The 27,593-nt window shown below is 35.7% G+C and overlaps 1 protein-coding gene across 2 annotated transcripts in view; it reads left to right on the top strand.

The window, feature by feature from the left end:
* The window catches only part of CNTN1 (contactin 1), a 241,776-nt gene that overhangs the window by 88,153 nt on the left and 126,030 nt on the right, over nt 1-27,593 (top strand). For both annotated transcript variants that reach the window (XM_006888198.1, XM_006888197.1), the window contains one exon: nt 2,516-2,636. In XM_006888198.1, the coding sequence (XP_006888260.1) occupies nt 2,516-2,636 (121 nt within the window). The remainder of the gene's footprint in view (nt 1-2,515; nt 2,637-27,593) is intronic.

Raw genomic sequence — 27,593 nt, 5'->3', positions numbered from 1 at the left:
TACATCTGGCCAGCTATCATGTTGTTTGGAGAGCAGTGTAATTTGATGTTGAAAGGGTATATTTGTTTTTGTCACAGTCATGTCAGTTCCAACTCATGATTAACTATACACAAAAGATTAAACATTGCCCTGTTCTTCATCGCACAATTGTGGGTGTGCTCTGTCACATTGTTAATGATGATTATGTATTCTGAGACTCCAGCTGAAGGAGATTACTCTTCAGCAATGTATTGAACAAAATTACAGTGTGACAAGTACAGTTTTCATTGACTAACTTTTTGGAAGTAGGTTGTTGTTGTTGTATACCATCGAGTATGAGCCGACCCTTTGCTGACCCTCTGGTAGCTTTTCCAAGGCAATTAATCGCATGGGAGAATATTGACTTTCCTTCTCCCACAGAGAAGGTGGTGGATTTGAACTGTGTCCCTTTGGGATTGTAGTTCAGCTTCTTACTATCTGAAAGTGATGTGCTGATCTAGCTGATGATCTTACTAGCTGATGTGCTGTTCTAATCATTTTTGGATGATCTTCAGCAGAATCTTGCTTGCATGTGAAATCAATGACACTGTTCTGTAGTTTCCACACTCAGTTGGGTCACCTTTCTTTGGAATGGGAACAAATATAGATCTCTTCCAGTCAGTTGGCCAAGTGGTTGTTCTCCAGATTTCTTGGCACAACTTGGTGAGCACATCCAGGGCAACATCTGTTATCTGAAATACTTCAATTGGTATACCATCTATTCCTGGGGCCTTATTTTTTGCTATTTCCTTCAAAGCAGCTTGAACTTCTTCCTTCATCACCATAGGCTCTTGCTCATATGTTATTTCTTTAAATTCCTCTGTATCTGCCAATTCCTTTCTATATAATGACTCAGTATATTCCTTCCATCTTCTTTTAATACTTCCTGGATCATTTAATATTCTGCCCGAAGCATCCTTGATTACAGCAACTCTAGGTTTGAATCTGTTCTTCAGTTCCTTGAGCTTAAGAAATGCTGAGTGAGTTCGGCCCTTTTGATTTTCTGACTCTAGCTCCTCACAAATTTCATTGTAGTATTTTGCTTTGTCATTCCGAGCAGCCTTTTGGAATCTTCTGTTCAGCTCTTTAGTATCTTGAATTCTTCCTTGTGCTTTGGCTTCTCTACGCTCCAGTGCAATCTTCAGAGTTTCTTCTGACATCCATTTTGGTCTTTTCTTCCTCTTCTGTCTTTGTAATGACCGTTTACACTCTTCCTGAATGATACCTTTGACATCCTCCCACAACTCATCTGGTCTTCGCTCATTGGTGTTCAAGGCCTCAAACCTGTTCCTGAGATGATTCTGATCCTGACTTAATGGATCCAAAATAACTGTGTCCCTTAGTAAATCTATACAAAAAATAAACTTTCACATCCTTCTTCTGTGAAGCAGCTGGTGGGACTGAACTGCTGAACTGTCAGATGACAACCACCAAGATTGCTTAGCCTTTCTCCCCCTGCCTCCCAGCATGTTGTCAAAGTGAAATGCAGTTGCATCATACTCATAGTGACCCCATAAACAACAGGGTAAAACAGTGTTGATCTTGTACTGTTCTCAAAGTGTTGCTATATTTGAGCCCATTGTTGCTGCCATTGTGTCAATCTGTCTCATTAAAGGTCTTCGTCTTCTTCAATGACTATTTTACCAAGCATGATTTCATTTTGCAAGAACTACCCTCATTTCCCTATAACAAGTCCAAAGTTTACGATATGAAGTACTGCCATCTTTACTTTTCAGTATGTTTTCTTCCAACACAGATTTTTCTCATCCTTCTGGCAGTCCATAATATAGTTAATAATACTTGAAAAATCACAACTCAGGGGCATGAATTAATCTTTACTTTTCCTTATGCATTATCCAAATATTGCACGCATGTGACGTGATCAAAAATACCATGACCTGGGTCAAGGTCACATTAGTCTTCTGAGGATTTTTAAAATAATATATTTTGCAGCAGATTTCTCCAGTGCAATCTATTGTTAAAAGTTTTGACTACTATTGCAAACTCAGGATGACGTCTCTGGTAGTCTGAATCTACCAGTGAGCAGATCAGAAGAGAGATATACAAGCCCGCTAAAGGCTCTGTTATACGACAGTTCTAACTTAATGATAGTGACTTGTGATCCATTAGCATTGACTATGAATCCAAGTAAAATGAAACCCTTGACAACAGTCAAATTCCTCCCCACCTGTTCATTTATCACAATATTGCTTATTGATCTACCTCTGTGTGTGTTTTCTAATATAACCCTGTAATGGCAGAAATAATAGAATGTTGCAGGTTTTATAGCTTTAAAAGTACCATAAAACAATTCATTGATCATCTTATTTTCCAGTTTAAATACTCTTGCACAGCATTTCAATAACTCGAACAATACCATGTAAATAACTCCTGATATGCTATTCATTGTAAAGGGGCTAATGTACTGCTTGTATCTTAAATGCCATACAACTAGTGACAAATGTATTGATTTGAATACTGCTGTTTTGGCCAACAGTTAGATTCCAATGGGGAACTGCTCATCCGCAATGCCCAGCTGAAACATGCTGGAAGATACACTTGCACTGCTCAGACAATTGTGGACAATTCTTCAGCGTCAGCTGACCTTGTGGTACGAGGTAAGAATTCCAACATTTTAAAATCATAAAACCAAAGATATTTTACTTACGTAAATATGTATAATCTTCTGGTGAATCTGGCTCAAATTCTTATATCTTTTGTGTCTTGATCTTTGAAAATAGATTCTCGCCCATGCTGAGTGATGATTTATGCCAGACAAGTAGTAAACAACACTGATTGTGTTTGTTTTACTAACTCCATATCTTCTTGAAACTTACACCACATACCTCCTGCTAAATGTTTGTACTTTTATACTTAGTACTTACCAGAAGTTCTCATTTTATGCTAATACTGTCAGTGTGGTTACTATAGAGCTATTTCAGTTTTATTTTATTTTCTGTACTGATGCTGTTCAGTATAACCTCAAATGTCAGATATTTATCACTACCATCTGAGCCTAAAATTTGTATGTATGTATGTATGTAGCAAGTCCTACTTGGTCATGATTTCCAGATTAGCTTATTTGTTCATTCAATAAATATCATTGACAATGTTTTGATATATACACTTACAAAATATATAACCTCTTTAATATCTGATAGCATTTTCTCTGAGGCATGCCTGGGAATATATCATACTTTATTTAAATCAATAATTGGCTCTTCACTCACATGAGTGTCTGCAGAATGAAGCACCGTCACTTTAGCTATGCACTCCGTCCCATGTGTTGTTCTCAACCTGAATATTGATCTTTGATATCCTACCATCCTTTGCAACCAACTCTACTGTTCCTTTATCTCACAAGCACAATATGCTATTTCTACTTCATTTTTTTTTAATTTACAGCATTACTTCCATGCTCTGTTCTTGTCTTATGCAAATTTTACTCCATTTCAAGAGTTGGCTCAATTATTACAAATCCATTAATCCTTTTTGGTATGCCAAATTTGAGCTCTTGTGTTCTGGTGCTTACTATTTTCTCTAATGTGCTTTATAGCAATTTATACCCATGAGTTATCTCCTGTACTAAATTATTAGCTCATATTAATTTTTAAATTTGCTCAATTAATGTCTTTTTGCATAACCTTATCGCTTTCTTTTTCTCTCTCTATCATTATTTCATTATTACACTAAATTTCTTGTTCCTATACATGTTTTTTATTTGAAATCTAGTTATTTACTATAAATGTTAATTACATATTTTAAAGTTTCTTTTTGTGCAAATCAAGTAATGAATAAGAAAGAGGTCTGTGTTATTTCTTTTTTGGAAGTCCAAGGTAACTTCATATACCCACAACATTTACTTGTAGAGAAATGATAACTTGATCTTCTCAAGTAACCATGAGAAAATACTAAAAATTATCTTATTCCAATTGAATATCATACTGTACTTGAATTTAATAATAGAGTAATTAAAACTTGAGCTAAACTTTCTTTTCCTGAGTAAATTTAAACATAAAAAACTACTTATTAAAAAGGAATTGAACTCTCTAGTTACAAAATCCTAAGATAAAGAAAAGCCTATTTAGGTTTAAGGTTTTATTTAGAGTATGTGATTAACTGTTGTCTTTAAGAATTATGAAAGATACCAGTTCACTGTTCTTTTTATTCTCACCATTAATCATTAAGCTATTCTGAGCTATAACCTTTCCATATAGTTTATTAAAATGGTTTGCAAATTATAATAATTAATATTTAAATTGATGCCCTATTGTAATATATGTGTATTACTGCCCTCATAACATTAATTGTAGTGAAATCCTAGTTCTTAGGTGGTAGAGGAAGTCTTACAGATTTAATGGAAATGTACTCATGATATACTTGTGTATATTTGGATCATTAATAATCACTTTGATGAATGGTTTTAGTAAACAAAAAACCAATAAAGAGAAATTCTAGGAAGTAGCTTGTGGTGGTATAAAAATCTGCTTATTTCTTTGTTGCCTTTTAGTTGCTAGGGGACTGTCTTAAAGCATTAGAATTTTCGTAGTGCACTCTGCTGAAATGTAACACAGCATTTCAAGTTCTTGCCCTATTATTGCTGTTAGGTGCTGTCGAGTCAAGTACGATACATAGAAACCTTTTGAACAACAGATGTGAACCCTGTATCCTGTGTCATTTTCAGTCTCTGACATATGTGAGTCCACTGCTCAAGTCACCATATCAATCAGTCCATCTCACTGAAATGCTACCTCTTTTTCTCTGGGCCTTCATCTTTCCAAATATGATGTCTCTTTCCAAGAAATAGTTTCTCCTTGGCACTGGACAGACAGGCAACATCATAATGGATAGAGAAAGGATTGCAATTGTCAACAGCTTCATCATACTTGGATCCACAATCAATGCACTTAGTACCAGCGGTTAAGAGATAAGGAGATATGTTCGCTGGGAAAGTCTATAGTCAGAGACCTATCAAAATTACTGAGGAATAATGATGTCAATTCATGACTGAGTTTTGCCTCATGCAGACCATGGTCTTTTCAATTACTTGCTATGTATCTTAGATCTGAACAATGAATAAAAATGGAGAACTGATACCTTTGAACTGTAGTATTGAGGAAGAGTGCTGAATATGGACTTTCAAAAATCTCAAACAGATATGTCTTAGAGAAGGTGCAGCAAGAGTGATCCTTGGAGGCAAAGAAGATGACACGTCATCTCACCTACTTTTGGCAAGTTGGTAAGAGATGTTTTTCCTTGGAGAGGGCCCTCAGGCTTGGGTAAATGGAGTGGCATGAAAGAGAGGAAGACACTTCACCAAGTGAGTTGACACAGTGATTGTGCAATAGGCTTGAATGTGTTAGCGATTGTGAGGATTACATGGGATAGGATAGGATTTAGATTGGTTGTTCATAAGGTTGCTATGAGTCTTACTTGACTCAATGACACCTAAGAACAGCAAAGTAACATGTCTAAAGTTTCATCATCTTTGCCTGTAAGAACACTCTGGGTACACTTTTTCCAAGACATATCTGTTTGTTCTTTTGGCAATCCATTGGATACCCAGTTCTTTTCTCCAGCACCATAATGCGAAGGTATCAATTCTTCTGTTATCCTTATCATTGTCCACCTCTCAGATGTATAACAGGTGTTTGAAAATACTATCCCTGAATCAGGCACACCTTACTCTTCAGCCTGACATCATTGCTCGTAAGTATTTTGGAGAGGTCTCTGACAGCAAATTTATCAAATGCTATATATCTGATTTCCTGACTGCTGTTCCAAAAGCTGATTATGAATCCAAATTGGTTCTTGATCTCAGATAAGATCATTGACAGTTTCAACTCTTTCTCCATTTTTTAAAATGTTGTCTGTTGGCCCTGTGGTGAGGACCCTTGTTTTCTTTATGTTGAGATGTGTTCCATCCTAAAGGCTATAGTTCTTGATCTTCTGTAGCAAGGGTTTCAAGTGCTCCTTACTTTCAGTAAGCAAGGTTGTATCATCTTAATATTACAAGTTATTGACAAGTCTTTCTCTGATCCTGATGATACATTCCTCTTCACAGAGTCCAGCTTCACAATTATTTACTCAGCATACAGATTAAATAGGTATGGAGAAAGGATACATGCTTGATGCACACCCTTCCTGATTTTAAACAATGTCGTTTTCTTGCTCCTTTCAGATAATAGTTTCTTGATCTAAGCTTCTAAATAAAACTATATGGGTAGATGAGAAAATTGCTTCATACTGTTAATGTCTGCAGATTCATAATAAGTCTCAAAAATTTATTTCCAATAATATAAAAGATATTTAAATTTTTTTATGGAAATTCCTGGGTGTTACAAATAGTTGACATATTTGGCCACTAACCAAAATGTTGGATGTTCATGTTACCTGGTAAACAAGCTTGGTGACCTACTTCTAAAAAAAAAAAATAAGGAAGAAAAAACCAACCTCCTAGCTATTGAAAATCTGTGGAGCACAATTCTTCTCTGACATACATGCCATTACCATGAATCATATTTGACTCAATGACAACTGATTTATTGATAATGTAAAGAAAAGAATTTCAATTGAAATAGCAGAATTTCTGCAAACTTTATGAAATATATTATATCCAAGCTATATATAAAGTAAGATCTAATGTGCTTTATAATTTAAACTCAGAACATATAAAATCAAAGTAAAAAAAAAAACAACCAAAAACTTACTCTCCAGGATCCACCTGTGCATACTGACTTTTAAATAAAAAGGCCCACCCTAGGTCCTGTTTGCCTATACAAAAGGCTTCCCACCCACAGCTGATTGTAAATGAAATCAGAGACAGTTAATCAGCTTACACTTGATTGCCAACACAATCCAAAGTGTCCAAACAATTTATCCCCAGCTTTCACATAAATAAAAAACACTAAACCTCTAGGATCCAGCTCTGCCAAGCTAAAGGCTCACCCTCAGGTAGAATCAGACTTTTAAATACAAAAACCCACCCACCAGATCCTGTTTGCATCTACAAGAGGTTTCCTACCTACAACTGATTATAAATGAAATCAGAGATAGTTAATTAGTTCCCCTCCACAGCTGATTGTAAATAAATCAGAGCAGTGTGGCATCAAAATTGGAGGGAGACTCATCAATAATCTGCATTATGCAGATAATACAACCTTTCTTGTTGAAAATGAAGAGAATTTGAAAACACTTTGTAGAAGATCAAGGAATCTCAGCCATGCTCAATCCTATTGTTGCAGTTACTGTGTCAATCCATCTCCTTAAAAATCTTCCTCTCTTTCACTGACCCTTTAACTTCCTCATCATTTTGTCCTTTTCTAAGAATTGGCCCCTCTTGACAACATGTGAAAACACGAGACACAAAGTTTTACCCATCTTGCTTCTTAGAAGCACCTTGTTTCACTTACTCTGAGACAGATTTGTTGGGGTTTTTTGGTGTGTAGCATTCAATCTGAACAGTATACTGATTCTGACCTCATGGGACACCCTACTTTTGAACCATTAAGCTAAGCAAGCATCAATAAATTTAAAAAATACAAATATAATACAAAAATATAGATATAATCCAAAGTATCTTTTCAGACCAAAATGCTACAAAATTAAAAACCAACATGAGAGGATAAACAAGAAAAAAAATCATAAATTTGGAAGCTGAACAACACTCTGCCTTGAACATGAGTGGTTAAGAGAAGAAATTATAAAAAAAAAAAATCTTGAACAAATGACAGTGAAAATACAACCTACCAAAACCTCTGAGAAACAGCCAAAACGGTAATTAAAAGTCAATTTATAGTAATAAGCAAACACATCAAAAGGAGAGGGGGAAAAATTAATTGATTCTTTAACCAAACATCTCCAGCGAGTTGAAAAGAACAGCAAGGAAGCTTGAAAAAAAAAAAAAAAAAAAAAGAAAGAAAGAAAGAAATTGGAAAAATTAGGGCAAACATAAATAAAAAGCAAAAAAATCCCCCATTGAAACCATCAAAAAGAACCAAGATTTGGTTCTTCAAAGAAGGTCAATGAAATCAACAAACCACTAACAAAACTAACAAAGGAAAAAAAGGAAAAACACAAATAATCTCAATAAGAAATGAAAGGGGCAATGACATAACAGAAACAAAAAGGTGGTTGTTGTTGTTGTTGTTATGTGCCATTGCGACCCTATGGACAAGAGCTCTAAATGCTGTTCTATCCTGTGCCAACCTAGCCATCTCAAACGCACTTATTTCCACCTCTCCAGCCACAGAATTAATCCATCTCATCAAAGATCTTCCTCTCCTTTGCCTCCCCTTCATGCTGCCAAACATGATGTCCCTCTCCAAGGATCAGTTCCTCCTTGCAACATGCCCAAAGTATGTCAGATGAAGCTTCGGAATTCTTGAATCCAAAGGAGCATTCTGGCTTCATGTTCTCCAAGACAAACGTGTTTGTTCTCCTAGCAGTCCATGGTATATTCAACACTCGTCTCTAGCACCACAGCTCAAAGGCATCAATTCTCTATCAACCTTGTTCACTGTCCAACTCTCTGATGCATAGCACGTAATTGCAAAGACTTTAGCCTGGATCAGGCGTACCTTAGTTTCCAGTGTGACGTCGTTGCTCTTTAGTGCTTTTGAGAGGTCCCTCACAGCTGACTTTCCCAATGCAATTCTTCTCTTGATTTCCTGGCTGCTATTACCAAGAGTGCTGATTGTGGAGCCAAGTAAACTAAAACTGTTAACTATCTCAATCTCTTCACCATCCATACTGATGTTGCCAATTGGCCCAGTGGTGAGAATCTTTGTTTTCTTGATGTTGAGCTTAAATCCACATAGGAGGCTGCAGTCTTTGATCTTCTGCAGCAAGCGCTTCAGGTCCTCCTCAATTTCAGCAAGCAGGGTTGTGTCATCCTCATAACGCAGGTTGTTGATGATTCTTCTACCAATCCTGATGCCACATTCCTCTTTGTATAGTCCAGCATCTCAAATGATCTGTTCTGCATACAGATTGAAAAGGTATGGAGACAGAATACATCCCTGACAACCCCCTTCTTGCTTTTGAACCATGCAGTGTCTCCTTGCTCTGTTCTGACTACTGCCTCTTGGTCCAAGTATAGGTTTCGCATTAGCACAATCAAATGTTCTGGGATTCCTATTCTTCTCAGAGTCAGCCACGGCTTGTTGTGATCCATACAGTCAAAAGCCTTTGCATAGTCAATGAAGCACAGATAGACATTCTTCTTGTATTTTTTGCTTTCTGCCAAGATTCATCTAACATTAGCTATAATATCCCTAGTACCACAACCTCTTCTAAATCCAGGCTGCACATCTGGCAGTTCTCTGTTGACATATTGTTCCAAACATTTTTTGATCATTTTCAGCAGTATCTTGCTTTCTTGTGATATCAAAGTTTGAGCTGAAGTTGGGGAAAATTAAATCAAGTCCGCGGGAACCAAAATTTGATCTTAAGTCTGTCCCACTCGAATTTCAAAACCATGTAAGGAACAGATTTGAGGCCTTAAGCACCAATGAGCATAGACCAAATGAGCTCTCGGAGGATATCAAGAAAATAATCCATGAAGAATGCAAAAGATCATTACAAAGACTGAAAAAGAAGAGAAAACCAAGATGGATGTCAGTTGAAACTCTGAATATTGCATTAGAGCACTGCAAAGCCAAAGCTAAAGGAAGAAACCAAGAAATCAAAGAGCTAAACAGAAAATTTCAAAAGACAAGATACTATAATGAAATGTGCAGAGTGCTGGAGTCAGAAAATCAAAAGGGCCAAGTTCACTCAGCGTTTCTTAAACTGAAGGAGCTGAAGGGTGGCAATACTTAAGGATACTTTGGGTAGAATGTTAAACGATCCATGAAGTATCAGTAGAAGATGGAAGGAATACACAGAGCCACTGTATCAGAAGGAATTGGCTGACACAGAAGAATTTAATGAAATGACATATGAGCAAGAGCCTATGATGATGAAGGAGGAAGTTCAAGTTGCTCTCAAGGAATTGGCAAAAAACAAGGCTCCGGGAGTTGATGGCATACCAAATGACATATTTCAACAGACAGACACTGCCCTGGATGTGCTAAGTTGTGCCAAGAAATCTGGAGAACAGCCAGCTGGCCCACTGACTAGAAAAGATCGATATTTGTTCCCATTCCAGAGAAAGGTGACTCAACAGACTGCGGAAATTATAGAACAATATCATTAATATCACATGCAAGCAAGATACTGCTGAAAATTATCCAAAACAAAAAGGTTAGCAATGAAATATTATTAAGAACTATCCTCAAACAAATATGAAATCTGGAAATGGACAAATTACTTAGAAACACACAACCTACCTAAACTGAAACAGAAAGAAGTAGAACACCTGAACAGACTCATTACTAAAGAAGAAATTGAACAGGTAATAAAACAACTTCAAACACAAAAAAAAAGCCTTGGACCAGATGATTTTACTAGAGAAGCTTATCAAACATTAGGAGAACTGTCACCATTTCTACATGAAGTATTACAGAAAATAGAAAAATATAGAATTCTCCCATACCTACTCTATAAAGCAAGCAGATCCTTGATACCAATGTCAGGTAGAGACACCACCAAAATAGAAAACAATAGGCCATATGTCTCATGAACAGAAATGTAAAACTCCTCAGTAAAATTCTGGCCAATAGAATCCAACAGTACATACAAAATATCATTCACTGTGACCAAGTGGGATTCATAACAGATAGGCAAAGATGGTTCAATGTAAGAAAAACAGTCAGTGTAATGCATCAGATTAACAAAGCAAAGAACAAAAATCACACGGTTCTATCAATGGATGCAGAAAAGGCCTTTGACAAAATCCAACATAGATCACCCAACACCCTTTGCTGATTAAAACAGAAATAGAAGGGAATTTCCTTGTTGTTGTTTGTTGTTAAGCACCATCGAGTCGCGGGAATTTCCTTCTTGTTGTTGTTGGGTCTTATTTTGGATAGATTGCATATGGGCATGTTGTTGTTGTTGTTGTTATGTGCCGTCGAGTCGCTTGCGACTCATAGTGACCCTATGTACAACAGCCCTTAACCCTGCTCTATCCTGTGACAATCGCATTGCCTCTGACACACCCATCCCGATTACCCCAGTCACTGAATCAATCCACCTCATAGAGGGTCTATACACAAAACCAAGAGTAAATCACTGTCAATGGAGAGAGAATAAAGCAATTCCCTTTGAGAACAGGAACTAGGCAAGGATGCCCATTATCATCTCTCCTATGCAATATTGTATTGGAAGTCTTAGCAATAGAAGGAAGACAAGAGAAGAAATTAAGAGGTATCCAAATTGGAAAAGACAAGGTAAAATCATCTCTAAATGCAGGTAATATGATAGTATACTTAGAAAAGCCTAAAGACACAGAAAGAAAATTACTGGACATAGTTGACCAATTCAGCAAAGTGACAGGATAAAAATCAACCTACAAAAATTAATTGGCTTTCTTATAGTGACAAAGAGAATACAGAAATAGAGCTAAGAGAAGCAATACCCATTACAATAGCTAACCACAAGATTAAACACCTGGGATTAAATCTAACTGAAAACACAAAAGACCTATTCAAAGAAAATACAGAACATTACTACAAAAAACAAACAAAAAGATGTGGAGAAATGGAAGAATATACCATGCTTATAGATAGGAAGACTCAATATTGTGAAAATGACAGTTTTATTAAAGGCAACCTCCAAGCATAATGTAATTTTGATACAAATGCCAATTCCATTCTTCGATGAGATGGAAAAGGCAATTTCATCTGGAATAGAGAGAGAGACTCTGAAAAAGTAAAGCATTTCTGAAAAAGAGAAGCAAGGAAAGAGGCATCTCACTCCTTATTTCTCAAATCCTAATACACAGACATGGTGGTCAAGACAGCATGGAACTGGTACAGTGACAGACACATAGATCAATGGAATAGAATTGAAAACCCAGAAATCTGATCATCTACATATGGTCAACTGATTTTTTACAAGGACGTGAAATCAGTGAGGTGTGAAAATGAAAGCTTCTTTAACAAATATTGTTGGCAAAATTGGAAAACTATCTTCAGAAAACTTGAGCAAGACCCACACCATACCCTACACACACACACACACACACACAAAAAACTACCCACACCTACACACACACAAAACCAAACACCAAAACACCCAATTCAAGTGAATCAAGGATTTATAAGTAAAACCAGGGACTATAAACTTCATCAGAAAAAAACCTTGAAAGAACATTAGAGGCTCTAATCCACAATATGCACAATCTTTCAAGCATCTTGTAAAACCTACAACCAGGAGTGAATAAAATAGATAAACAGAACTCTCAAGAATCAAATTCCTATGCATATAATAAAACCTCTCCAAGAGGGTTAAAAGGAAACCCACAGGCTGGGAAAAAATATTTTACAACGACATATCTGAAAAGGGACTCATATGTAAAATTTATAGAATGCTCCAGCACCTCAATAAGGAAATGGTATACAAGCCAATTGTAAAATAGATACAAATATGAATAGATACTTCACCAAGGAAAACATTCAGATGGCAAACAAACAAATGAAGACATTTTCAAAATCCCTAGATCTCAGAGAGATGCAAATCAAACTACTATGAGGTATCATCTCAGCCCAGTAACAATAGCAAAGTTCAGCAGAGCAGGAAACAACAAATGTTGGCAAAGTTGTGGAGATTTTGAAACTGTTATTCACTGCTGGTAGGAGTGTAAAATGGTGTAACCACTATGGAATGTGGTGTGGCACTTTCTCAAAATTTGAAAATAGAAATACCATTGAACTCAGCAATTCCACTACTAGCAATATACCCTAAAGAGATACCACCCAAACAGATATATACACACCCATGGTTATTGCTGCGTTATTCATAATAACAAAGAGATAGAAGCAACCCAAGTGCCCATCAGCAAAAGAAAAACTATGGTATATTCACACAATGAAATGCTATGCAGCACTGAAAAATAAAGAACTCATAAAAAAATTATACGACATGGGTGACCCTCGAGGACATTATTCTCCTCAAGGATTTCCCTGAGTGAAATATCTCAGTCACAAAAGGACAAATGCATAAAAACAGGACTGACATAAAAGTTGGTGGGAAACTACGAGAGAGAAGAGGGAATAAATAATGAACACTGCATTGAAACAGATAAAGGGGGAAACCATTTAAAAGGATTTTACGATTACGTCATGTGTATGATAACAGTCCGGAATAAAAGGTACATAGCAAAGTGGACTGAGGGATAGGTGGGGGAAAGGGCAGAACAATGAAACAATGTTTTGAATTTTTTTTTTAAAGTGAACTGGGTATGGTATAAGGAGAGAAATGTGTAACAATAAATGAATGAAATCCCAACTTTCCTGTAAACTTTCATGAAAATTACAATAAAAATGAAGAATCATTAAGCTAACCTACTCAAGAATTCTTGGCCCTTTCTAGAAGAAATAATAATTTTATTGTTATTTGAACTCATTAAATGCTATAATAATGTGTTACTCAGTAACAAATTAACAATTGAATAATTGAACAAGAACAATTGCATAATGTCTTTGATGAAGGAATTGTATGTGTATCATTCAGCAATTTCTTCAGAGAAATAGTTACAGAGTTTATACTTATCCATAAGATATTCTTGTTCTGAATAAGCATTAAAAAGCAGGGTTAATTTGGGGAAAAAGAAAATAATCCCAGAATAAAGTTTTGAGATACACAAAAGTATGAAACAGAAAGCAGTAAACTTGAGGGAAAGTTAAGAAAATTGAGATAAACCAGATTGCAGAGTACACTTATTATATGATTCAAAAATTGGTGAGAATAATGAATTTTCCTTTTATCAAGTTTTGTTTCTTAAACTGAGTAGTGGTACATAGGTTTATATGGATGGTACATAAATATAGATTTTCCTCAGTGTGAAGTATCTTTTCAGAGAATTTCATTTAATAAAAGTAGTAGGGTTACTTGCTACTTCCTCCTTCTTAGCTACCAGCCTTCACAGCCAAGATCTTTAAATAATCTTTGTACAAAATCTTAGCAGTAAGCCTAAGCATTGCTGTGCACTAAATATACTTCTATTTCTAATTTTGAATGCATATTTCTAGGAAATTTCTGAATTAAAATATATGACAGGCTTAATAAAAATCAGATTAAAGATAAGGCTAGCTAAACATGGTAATTAATGTCTACTAACAAAATGCCTCTGACTAGAAATGGTGGTTGATCTTGTGTGCCTTAGAATCGGAACCAACACAAGGCTGACTGTCCAGAAGGTTTTTAGAGGCAGTAAGCCACGTGGACTCACACTGCATGGCTTTGGGGTGCAGCACAGCTTCTTATCACTAAGTCAGAGACCACCCAAGTGGATCCAACTGATTCTTGACAAAGATTTTTGGTAAAGAAACTTTGCAAAAAGCTAACTTTTAATCATACGGTGCTTTACCAATTGAGTATCAATAGCATCAAAAGAAAGAAAAACCTTGATCTAAACCTCTTATTTTATACAAGCACAACTTAAAATGGTTCTGGGATTTTAATTTGATCTATGAAGCTAAGGACCTCTGAGGGCCTTGTATTAAGGAGCTTGGCTGCCATATGAAAGTCATAGTTGATCCACCAGCTACCACGTTGGAAGGAGGATGAACAATCTCCTCTCCTGGAATTTACTAAAAACCCAGGGTCAAGTATAAGTCAGTTCTAATTTGACAAGACACAACAACCGTAAACAAGGTTAAATATTTCAATATATATAATTAAGCAAAAAGTCTTTACACTTTTCACTAAATATGTAACACTTAACAAGAAAAAGTGTAAACTCTATTTCAAATATTAAAAATCTATTTTGTAAAAAACTCTGAGAGAAGAATAAAGAGATAGCTGTCTGTCTAACTAGGAGAAAATATTTGCAAATTATATATTCAACAAATAATTTATATTTAGAATATAAGAGAACCTAGAAATAGGAATAATTAAATGAATAATAAAATATGTAAACAGATATCTCTCTGAGCAGGGTACACAAATGAAATACATAGTAATTTTTAGTAATAAAAATAGATTAATCCTTATCTGTTGTAATGCCTTAGTAACTAGGAAATTTACATGTAAAACCAAACTGAGATGTCAGCACATACCTATTAGAGTGTCTAAAAATTTATATTAATTATGGTGATGCCAAGAGTCTGAATTACTCTTAAAGTACCAATGAGAATGTAAAATGGCACAGCCACTGTGAAAAGAAAAAAAAATCATATGGCCCAGTCATAGCATTCTTGAGCATTTATCTCCAAAAATGAAATGGGTACATGAAAACCAGATACTTGTTTTTAACAATTTTATTCATAATTATGAAAAGAGGCAAACAACCTAAATGTCTTTCGACAAGTGAAGATCTGAACTAACCGTGCAATGTCCATACCATGTAACACATCATCACATGTGTCATCATAGTTCGATTTTAACTCCCATTGACCCCATGTGTGTGACAGTGGAACTATGTTTCTTAGATCAGCTCAAGAAGACTAAGCAAAGTATTATAATGAAATATATGAAGAAGTTGAGTTGGAAAATCAAAAGGGAGGAACTTCTGCATTTCTCAAACAGAAGGAAAGGAAAAATAAATTCAAGCCTTGAGTTGCAATGCTTAAGGATTTTTTAGGCAGGATGCTGCATGACCTAGGAAGCATCAAACTAAGATAGAAGGAGTACACAGAGTAACTGTACCTAAAAGGTTTCTCTGACACAGAAAAATTTCAGGAATCAATATACGATCAAAAAATAATTGTGACAGAGGAAGTTCGAGTCACTCTGAAAGCCCCAGGAATGGATGGCATACCAGATGATATATTTCTACAACAGATGCAGCCCTAACTGTGTCCACCAGGTTGTGCCAAGAAAGGTAGAGGACAAGTATCTGGGCAACTGACTGGAAGAGATCTATATTTATTCCCATTATAAAAAAAAGGTAATTGGCCAGAGATGGATATTGTTGAAATAATTTCACTGATATCACACGCAACCAAGATCCTGCTGAAGATTGTCCAAAAATGATTGGAACAGTAAATCGATACAGAACTGTCAGAAATGCAAGTCATATTTAGAAGAGGCTTTGGCAGTAGGGTCATTATAGCCAATGTTAAAGGGATCTTAGCTGAAAGCAGAGAGTACCAGAGGAATGTCTGAATCTGTTTCATTGACTAGGGAAAGTCATTGGACTGTGTGGATAACAGCTAATTGTGGCTAACCTTGAGAAAGATGAGAATCCCAGAGCATTTAATTGTGCTCATGCGAAAACTGTACTTTGCATGGTTTAAAATTAGAAAAACACGTATGCCAAGGATGCATCCTATCTACATACCTTTTCAATCTACATGTGGAACAGATTGAGGCTGGATTTTATGAGGAAGACCCATAAACAACCTGCTTTGTGCAGATGACACAGCCATGCTTGCTGAAACTGAGGACCTGAGGTATTTGCTGCAGGAGGTCTATGACTGCAGTGTTCAATATGGATTACATCTCAACATGAAGATAACAAAGATTCTCACCACTGGGCCAACTGGCAGCTTCATGATAGAGAAGAGATTGAGATTGTTAACAATTTCAACTTGCTTGTTTCCACAATCAAAACTCTTGGCACCAGGAGACAAGGAATCAAAAGACAAATTGCTTTAGGAAAGTCTGCTGTCAGAAACCTCTCCACAGTGCTGAAAAGCAATGATATCAGTCTAGAGACCAAGGTGCTCCTGATTCAAGCCACTGTATTCAAAATTACTTGCTATGCATCAGAGATCTGGGCAATGACAAAGATGACACACACAAAAAAGTATTGATGCCTTTGAATTGTGGTGTTGGAGGAGTGTTAAAGCAGAGACTGCCAAGAGGGGAGAAAAAAATAGAGCTGTCTTGGAGAGGGTGAAAACAAGCTGCTCCTTGGAAGCAAAAATTTTGAAGCTCTGTCTTACATAATTTGGGCACATTGTAAGGATGAACCAGTCCTTAGAAAAGAGCATCATGCTTGGAAGGGTGGAGGGACAGCGCAGGAGAGGAAAACCCCAGAAGATATTGATACAGTAACTAGGGTAATAGGGGTAGGTTTGTCAGAGACAGTGACTTTGGCTCAGGACAGAACAGGGATTCAAAGTTATTGTACATAGGGTCACTATTAGTTTCAGGTGACTTGACTACACATAACAACAACACCAGACCTTTCTTTGAAGGCATCTTTGGGAGAGTTTGAACCTTTGAACTTTCAGAAAGCAGCCAAATATGTTAACTACTTACACCATTCAGGGGTACTCAGCAATAAAAAAAAAGAAAAATTAACTAGCACAAGAACATTATGTGGAGTAAAAATTGCAAAAGGTTAAACATCCTATGCATGACTTGATTTTTGTAGAATTTTTGAAGTGTTAAAGTTTTAGAGAAGAGATTAATGGTTGTCTTTGACTGGAAGCAGGGCTGAATAGGAGAGAAATGACTCTGGCTCTAAACAGGTATCAAGGATCCTGTTAATGACATTGTTCTGAATTATGACGGAAGTCATGGTCAGAAATACTGTCCATGTAATAAAATTGTGTAGAACTAAATATTCACAAAATGGTACAATTAAAAGAAAGTGAAGACAATACATGATAATTCCAGCATTTCTTACAACTGCAAGTTAATTTATATTTATCTCAAAACCAAAACACAAAACACTGAAAATTATATCTATCTATCTATCTATTTATGAGGACTTATGTAAAAAAAAGTCAAAAAGTATGACGTAACGAAAGGGATGCTTGAACATATGATTGACTGTATACTTCATTCTAAGAAGATGCATCCACTTAAATTCTGGGTTTGGAAATGATTGCATTGGGTTTGCAGCTGCAGGAACAGAGTTGAATTACTGAAGACAGTAGAGTACTGAGTATATCTCACAGCAGTCTAGAACTCTACTCTGATATCTTCCCCTCCATACTCCAATCTCTCCTCTAAATAAATTTTTAATGCACCTTTAAATAAAAACATTAAGGAAAGTTTAAAATAAATAGCATTGCTGTTGTTGTTATTATGTGCTGTTGAGTCATTTGCGACTCATAGCGATCCTATGTACAACAGCCCTAAACCCTGCTCTATCCTGTGCCAATCGCATTGCCTCTGACACACCCATCCCGATAACCCCAGTCACTGAATCAATCCACCTCATAGAGGGTTTTCCCCTCCTGCGCTGTCCCTCCACCCTACCAAGCATGATGTCCCTCTCCAAGGACCTGTCTCTCCTTACAACATGTCCAAAGTACGTCAGATGAAGCCCCAGAATCCTTGCCTCCCAGGAGTAGCCTGGTTTAACCCTCTCTAGGATGGATCTGTTTGTTTTCCTGGCAGTCCATGGAACATTCAATACTCTTCTCCAGTACCACAGCTCAAAGGCGTCAATTCTCCTTCTATCCTCCCTAGTCATTGTCCAACTCTCTGGTGCATAACAAGTGATTGCAAAGACCATGGCCTGTATCAGGCACACCTTTGTCTCCAGAGAGACACCGTTGCTCTTGCGTACTTTAGAGGGGTCCCTAACAGCAGACTTTCCCATTGCAATATGTTTTTTGATTTCCTGGCTGCTGGTGCCAAGAGTGTTGACTGTGGAGCCAAGCAAACTGAAGCTGTGAACAATCCCAATCTCTTTGCCATCCATCCTGATGCTACCGATTGGTCCAGTGGTGAGAATCTGTCTTTTTGACATTTTTTTTGTTTATTTTGGGTTTTTTTGTCAAAAATAGAGCTTTTCAAAAAAGGTCAGGCTTAAGTATTTGCAAATGACCACATACTTAAGCCTGACCTTTTTTAAAAATCTCTATTTTTAACAAAACAAAAAAAACCCCAAAAAACAAAAACAACCCTGAAGGCATAGTTAGTTCACATGTAACACTGTTTTATCTTGGGTGTTTTAAATCTACCAGTTACTCCTGCAGAGGGAGATCAAGAAGTCTGCTCCCACTGAGATTTACCACATCAGAAACTCACTGGATAGTTCCAGGAGTCAGAATTGATTTCAGTGCATTTGGGTTTATTTTTAACAAACCCCAACGTGGGTGTGATGAGGCAAACTCTAATTAAAATTTATCTTTGCCATATATTAATATAGAAATGTCTTTCAACAAGACAATAGTGTTTCCTTTGTTTCAACTTGTCTCTTCAAATTAGAAAATGACTGCAAAATTAATGTTAATGGGGTTTCTTCAGAAGCGATAGAAGGGAAATCTTACCTAAAGGCCAGCATTGGTATATGAATGAAGGAAGGCAGCCCAAGTCCAGAGATAAGGTTAAATCCACAGTTCTTTCTTTACTATTTTGACACACTTAACATTATACATAGCACAAACTTAATGAAGTTATGTTACTGTCAGAGTCCCAAGTTGATAACAAAAACACACTATCAGCAGTAAATTGAAAACCAATCCCTCCAGTAGAACACTGAAACACTAATAGAAATATAAGCATAAATTTATAGAAATCATGTTACCATTCTAGGCATAATGGCTTTATTTTATAATGTGTATTTTCATTGAGTGAAAGTTTACAAATCATTGGTTTTTGTGCACATTTTGTTTTATTACATAATTATAATTTAATCCTATTTTTCAGATACATTTTGCTTAAAATATTAGTTACAATTGATTAATATGATAAGCTAATTACAGTGCCTGTTTAACCCCTTATTATAAAATGTGCTTTCCTTCATCACACTTATCTATTTATTAATCTTCACTCTTCTCTTCCTCTTTTCCCAACCCTGGAACCATCGAAGTATACTTGCGTGTGTAAACCTTTCCTTAACTTTTTAGTTAGTGGTCTTAAATCAAAATAGTACATTTTTTACCTAAATTATGTTGCTTATGTAATGTCCTCTAGATACATCTATGTTAAATAGATTTTCATGCATTCTTTATTGTCTTTTAGTGTTGCATGAATATACTGAAGATTATTTATTCATTCATTGTCACATATTGTGTGAATGTATGATTGTTTCCTTATTCATTCATTTCATTCATTGGTTGCATTTTGAATCATTTTAATTGTTTCCATTTCTCCATTATTGTAAATAATGATTCTGTGAACATTGCACATATCTATTTATGTTGCAGCTCTTTTTTTATAGGGGTATGCACATAATAGTGAAACTTCTGGATCAGATTGTATTTTTAAAGTTGTTTTTAGAAGATTCTGTTAATTTTTTTCCCTGTCTAGAGAGTAAGCCTTAAAACAATTAAAAATTTTCATTAATCCAAGAAGTAATTCAAAATTAGTCATTTAAAAACCTGTTTAAAAACCTCTAAGTGAGTACTAATATATCCAACAAGATTTAGAATTAATAACTATAAATAGTTATTTATTATAGCTATTATGATACTATGGGTAACGCATGACTTGGTTTATTAAGTCATATTTCAAATGCTTTAATATTCTCATTTTAAAATTCATGCTAAGAAGATTAATACAAATTTACCTTTTAAAAATACTTTTTGTAGTGATAAAATATTTATAGATCACATAAAATTGTACTCCAGGTTTATTTAAGTGGATGTTTGAGGCCAGCTAACAACCCTCTATGAACAGTCTTGAGCAAAAACATTTCTGTAGGACTTAAAGCTCTTCAGCTAAAAGAATTTCATTTAGAATGAAAGATTTTACAGAATTTGTTCAGCCCCACTTGTGGGAACATCTACGCTGCATGCCAAATCTAAATTCTCTTTCATGAGTGCATTTTTGGACAGTGTTCAAAAATGGACCATAAAATTAGACCACAAAAGCATTAAAAAAATGGTCTTTGACTGTATGTGTTTTACCACTTTCCCTGCTATTTCTGCAGTATTATAAATATCCTTGGCAAAGTGACCAATTTTTAGGAAGACCTTCCTGACACCTGGCTGAGCAAAAATTGTCATTAAAATTGCTAAAATAGAAAATACAGTCAAGATATTACTTTTCTGGTCTTTCTCCACATTCCCTCCACCCAATCCATGTATCTTATTTACAAATATTAAATAGTATTTTTTGAAAGAATGACTTTTAAAAACAAAAAGACCTTGCTTATCTGAAACTTGTTAGGTCTAATGCTCAATCTTAAAAATATTATTCAGAATATTTGATAATTTTTTAAAGTGTTGTCATGGTTAGGTGCCATTGAGTTGAGTATGATCTTATAAACAAAAGTTCTAAAACCTGTTCTGTCTTGTGCCATCCTCACACTTCCTGATACACGTGCCCATTGCAGTCACTATGTATGTATAGCTAGACAATAGATAATACAAAAACTATAGATTGCCTTCTTTTTCAGAATAAGTTTGCATACCTTTCACCAGTATGATATATTCTTGTTATTTTACGTAGATATCTATTTAGTTAGGTGTGTGTGTGTGTGTGTGTGTGTGTGTGTGTGTGTGTGAATGAAATGAAACATTTTATATCTATGGCCAAAATACACAGTTGCACAATGGAAACAGATATTTAGATATTTAGTTAATATATCTGTAGCACAGTTAAATAAATATACTGAAGATGTCAATATATCTTTTAATCTATATCTTATACTGTAATAATGATCATTTCTGAAGAATATGACCTTAGTATGTACCACTTTATTGTAGAAAGCTACATTAGCAGAGTCCCTTCAGAATACACCTCTCATTGTTGACCAGAAAGTTATTTTAGGTACATTTACTTAGAGATACTTCTGATTCAGACCATGTTCTTCTTAATCTCCTGCTTTGCATCAGAGAACTGGACAGTGAATAAGGATGACAGAAAAAGAATTGATACACTTGAACTATAGTGCTGAATAAGAGTACTGAATAGCCCATGGACTTCCAAAAGTACAGGCAGATCCCTCTAGGGAAAAGTGCAACAAAAGTTCTCCTTGGTATTTTCACAGAGGAAATTTGGATGGCCAACAGACACATGAAGAAATACTCAAAATCTTTGGCAAATCAAAATCACAATGAGATACCATCTCATCTACTCCAGTGACAGTGGCAAAGTTTTAACAGGGCAGCAAGTAATAAATGTTGAAGAGGACATGGCGAGATAGGAACTCTTATACACTGTTGGTGGATTTGTACAATGGTACAACCACTCTGGAAGCCAGTTTGGCTTTTCCTCAGAAAGCTGAACATAGAAATTCTATATGATACAGCTATTCCACTGCTTGGAATATACCCCAAGAAAATGAGAACTGAGGCACAAGTGGAGATTTGTGCATCCATATTCATTGCAATGTTATTTACCATCTCAAGAACATGGAAACAGCATAATGTCCAACCACAAATGAATAGATTTAGAAATTATGGTATATTCACATGATGAAATACTATGCAACACAAAGGAGCAATGATTTTGTAAATCACTACCTAACTTGGGAGGGACTGAAGAGCATTATGCTAAGTGGCTTATCTCAGTCCTATAAAAACAAGTACTGTATAAGACCATTATTGTAGAAGTAGATAACTAGTAAAATGTGTACATGGATCTAAGAGGAGAAGGGGGGCCCAGAGGAGTGAGGATAGGTGGGGGGGAAGGAGGAGATAATCATAGGCTTGCACAATTTGATGGGTGGAGAAAGGGATGGGTTTAGGAAATGAGAAAGATCCAGCGTGAAAAAAAAAATGTATACAAACTTTGTAAGTAAATCAACATAGTAAAAAAAAAAAAAATTAAGTTCTCCTTGAAGGTAGATAGCAAAGCTAGATAGCAAAGCTTCATCTTTCATACTTGTATGTGTAGTTGTAGCTAGGTAAAGCTATTCTTTGGAAAGGGACATCATGCTTGAAAAGTTGGAGGGTTCGTGAAAGAGGAGAAGACACCCAACAGTACATAATGACATGAGGCTTGCAGCAATGGGCTCTGGTGTATCTGAGATTATCAAGAATAATACAGGATAGGGCAGGGTTCCGGTTGGCTGTTCACAGGACCACTATGAGTCATATTGGACTTGACAGTTCCTAACAACACTTAGAGATGTTGTTCCGGATACATTGTTAAGTTATGTACTGTCAAATTGGAACTGACTCATAGTTAACACTACTGTGAGTTTTCACAGAGACTTTAATCATACAGGAGGAGATTGCCTATCTTTTGAACCGCATGCTTTGGGACTGCTAGTGCAGCTCCTTGCCACTAAGCTATAACCTAATTGCAATAGAAGTATGGAATAGAGAGAAATCCTTTGTCTAAAAAAAAGTAATCTAATTATCCTATTATTGGCAAATACTGTGCCATTTATATCTTTCTTCCAGTCTGCCTCTTCATTTATGAAATTACTACCATATGTTCCTCAAAGCTATGTAAAATTTTTATTTTATTTTAGAATTAGTATATACAATTTTAGACCAAGGGGCTTATCTAAATGATTTCCTCAGTATTATTTAACTCAGGTTGGTTCTGGTGGCAATCATCATAGATCCTCAGTATAGTTTAAATAAACCTATAACTAACTTTCAAAAATCACTAACTACACTACAAAGATTGTACACTTTTATCTGGAACTTTTATTATAACAATAGACACTAATGTACATTTCTCTTTCTCTTCCCTTTGTTTAGAATAAGCTAAGAAAACATCATATAATGTGGAAGTATTATCAGATAAACTAAAGCTAGCCATCTTCACTGGGATAGTGTTAATAACTCTTAGACTAGTCTGTATTTTATTGCATTCATGGACTCAAAATTATGCTGAAGGTAAAAAACTAATTTCTGAAATCATAATAAAAGTTTATGGACCTCCACTAGTAAATCAGAATTTACCTTCCTGTTGATTCTTAAATACATCTCACATGTTTTTAAAAGTTTCTATATTCAAATTATTAAAGTAAATTATTCAAATTATTAAATATGGATTTATATTCTAAAGTATTATTTACATATAACATGCCTAAATGAATTTGACAAGGCTTTAAAATTTATCAACCTAATAACCATGAGATAAAGAACAGACATAAAATACAAATACATTACCATGTCAGACAGGAAGACAAGTACATGCTATATATACCACACACACACACACACATGCATGCACACACATGTGCACACACACACGGATTTATATGTGCATACATGTGAAGAGATTCAGAAAGGAAAGGGATTTATTTAGAAAGAAAGATGTGGCCAGATCATCACAGTCAACTCAAAGTGAATAGTTGAGGTAGTCTTTCAAATATTTGGGGCAGGAAAACACACATTGGCCTCAGATATTTGGATAATTGCCTCTGCTTTCCACTTGCTTTGGCCAAGGAAGTCTTGCCACAGAGACAGCGCTAAAGATTCTGTCTCATCAGGCCTTGCAGGACACTGTCAGGAAAATGGTCCTTGCTGCCCACAGAGGCTGGAACAATGACTAACTGGGCGCCATCTGATTGTCCTGACCTTACACTGCACTGAACCACAGAAATATATCTATTAATAGCAACATAGGCCCAGAAATTAAGTATCCCCCTTTCTGCTGAGAATCAACAAACTCAAATCACATGAAAGCCAATAGGGTATGGTTCTTCAAAGCTGTTATGTGCAAAAACTGAATATTGAGTTGAAGTATTATATCCGATTATAATAAAATGCAAACTGTAGAGAATAGTTTGTTTCAAGTAGAAAACTTTTTAGTAATGCTTTTTAAAAGAAAAAAATCTAATAATAAAATATTAGCCTTCCAACAGGCCAATCTGAATATTTGGGGCTTTGGTGGCTTAATGGTTAGAATTTGCACCAACACCACAAAAGTACAGAGTTCGAATCCATCGGCTCTTCTGTGAGAGATAGACATGCAGTCTCTTCCCATGAGACTATTTCTGAAAACTCACTGGAGAGTCAGGTATGGTTCGATTCCAATTCAATAGTACACAATAACACCAACCACAACTACACTATTTAATGTAATACAATTATATTGTATTACTATAATAGATTACTATATTTACATATTATAGAATGGAATGCTTTTGGCTTTTGGTAAGGAGTTGCACTGCAAGCTCAAAAGTATATGATTTGAATATTCTAGTTGTTCTTCAACTAGAAATATAGAAAGATAGGTACTCTCCTTCTGTGCAATTTACTGACTTTGAAAACTTGCCTGAGTGTCAGCTATGAGTTGGTTCTGACTAACTTAGTCAGGTACACACAAAAATAACACATATGTATTAGTGATTTCAAATTATCTTTTTCTTTGCTTTGGTGGCCTATTCCATAGGGAGTCCATAACACAAAGGTTATGCCTCTCTGGTGGTTCAGATGGCCCAGTGGGAGAAATGTGGGAGATCCTCTCGTGTGATTTATAACTTCAGAAATCCAATGAAAGGTCAACTATAACAAGTTGGTCTAAACTCGTTGACAATTTGGTTTTAATGTTTCAAAAGATTAAAGAACAATTTTAAACATCAATAACATTCAGAATGAGTCACTACATGTTATTTAATTTAACTATTATTTTTAAAATTCAAATATTTAGTTCTTGAGACCACAGGCACTATGCATCAAACTAAAAAGAAAAATCTACTTACATGCAGTCAATTCCAGCTTATAGCAACCCTCTAAGACAAAGCAGGGCATCATGCTCAGAAGGGTGGAGGAACAGTGCAGAAGAGGAGGACCCCTGATGAGATGGATTGACATAGTGACTGGGATAATGGTATTAGGTGAGTCAGGCTCAGTGAGACTGGCTTCAGATAGGGAGGCTTCAGAGCTGTTTTACATAGGGTTGCTATGAGTCACAAGTGACTCCACTGCATCTAACAAAACAACAACATAAGACGGAGTAGAACTGTCTCATGAGTTTCCCAGGCTGAATCAGCTGCTTCATATTCCTCAGCAGAGTGGTCATGAGTTTAAACCATCAACATATCAGTTTGTAGAGCAATACTTAATTCACTATATCACCAGGACTCCTAACTAAGAAAAAGAACAGAACAATAAGTGTAGTTTAGGTCAATTAACTGCAATCCCAGGAAATCATGTCTGTAAACCTCCAGAGAAGCCCAAATCCTCAGAGGTGTTTGATTTTAACAGTACCTCATCTACTACTCATGGGTGGGTGGTGGTGGTGGTGGTGGTGCTGCTGCTGCTGCTGCTGCTGCTGCTGCTGGTGGTGGTGGTGGTGGTTGTTAATATAACTATCAAACAATTTTGGCAATTCCATCTTCATACAGGTGGGCAACTTATTCACACAATTACTATAACTGACTGTACAACTTTAACTTTAATCGGTGTGATTTCTCCCTTGCTGTTAACCCCTTTCCCCTCTTCTCTGCAGTTCTTGGTAGCCATTAACACATTTGGTTATCTTTGTATTATCTGCCTTTTCTTGTTTTGTGTTTTTATCTAAGTGAGATTTCTTGAGTTGTTAAAATCTGAAAAGCTTTCAGGCAGCACTTAAAGCTCAATAATTGTTCTCTATTTACCTGGAACATCGAAGAAGGAAAGTCAGGAATAGGAGGAGAATATGGAATGTATGACTAATTGCCTCCATGAACACCTGCTTCCTTTGTCATGATTCCAGAAGTACTGGGTGGTGTCCAGCTACCATTACCGAATAAGTTATTTTAAAATTCCAAATAATTCTGATCAAAAGGGGGAAGTGCAGAAGAGAATTTCAAATTATGATGAACTTGATTTTGTGGAGACATTCAGGGTAAATGAACTCCTGAAACTATTGCTCTGTGAGTATATTTAAGCTCTAAGCCAAAATGTCTCCCTTAGAGTCCCCTTAAAAAATGGGAGGGAAAAAGATCTGCTTGAGCGTTTTGTTCTTTTTTTAAGATTATCTATATGGAATCAAATTGACAACAGAAATGCAAAAAATTAAGGTGGCAGAGACTATGTTAGTGAGAGGAACAGCTGAGCAAAGGAGATTGAGAATGTAATTAATGTCACTAAAATGTACATGTAGAAAATGTGGAATTATTCTGCATTTTGACATATACACTCTTAAGTTTCAAAATTAAAATTATTGTTAAAAAGTTAAGTAACTGCCTTTTATTCATATTCATAAAGATTCTAGAGAATTGATATAGTTGTAGGCCTATTTTTTTTATATAATCATCTGGTACATATAAACTGACAGATAAAACCTGTAAGGGGAAGTGAATGAAGAATCTACATCATGGCATGACTATTCAATGTTTTCCTGCCTCCTATTTTGGAATAAAAGAGAAGAAGCAGGGAGTTTGTTGAGTATTTTTAAAGGAGTCATAGATACAGAGCTGCTGTTATATAAAGACGAAGTTCCACTATTTGATAAAAGATGACCAATTTGATTATAAACCAAAGAGTTGCTGGAGAAATTAACCAAAGAAAAAGAAGAAAATCCTCCAAGATAATTATCTTACTGAGTCATTAAGGAAAATATAAAGATAGATAATATTGTGATCAAAAGTAAAAAATAAAGCATTTTAGTTTCACAATGCTTATGAACACAAGTGCTCTTTTAAAGTCAACTGGTAATTTGATCTCTGCTGGTGAAAGACTTGATGATCTGCTTCCATAAATATGATGTTGTTGTTGTTGTTATGTGCC

This window comes from Elephantulus edwardii, unplaced genomic scaffold, assembly GCF_000299155.1.
Source record: "Elephantulus edwardii isolate Elephantulus edwardi_28Jun2011 unplaced genomic scaffold, EleEdw1.0 scaffold00065, whole genome shotgun sequence".
Lineage (NCBI taxonomy): Eukaryota > Metazoa > Chordata > Mammalia > Macroscelidea > Macroscelididae > Elephantulus > Elephantulus edwardii.
This window is presented reverse-complemented; position numbering and strand designations above follow the sequence as displayed.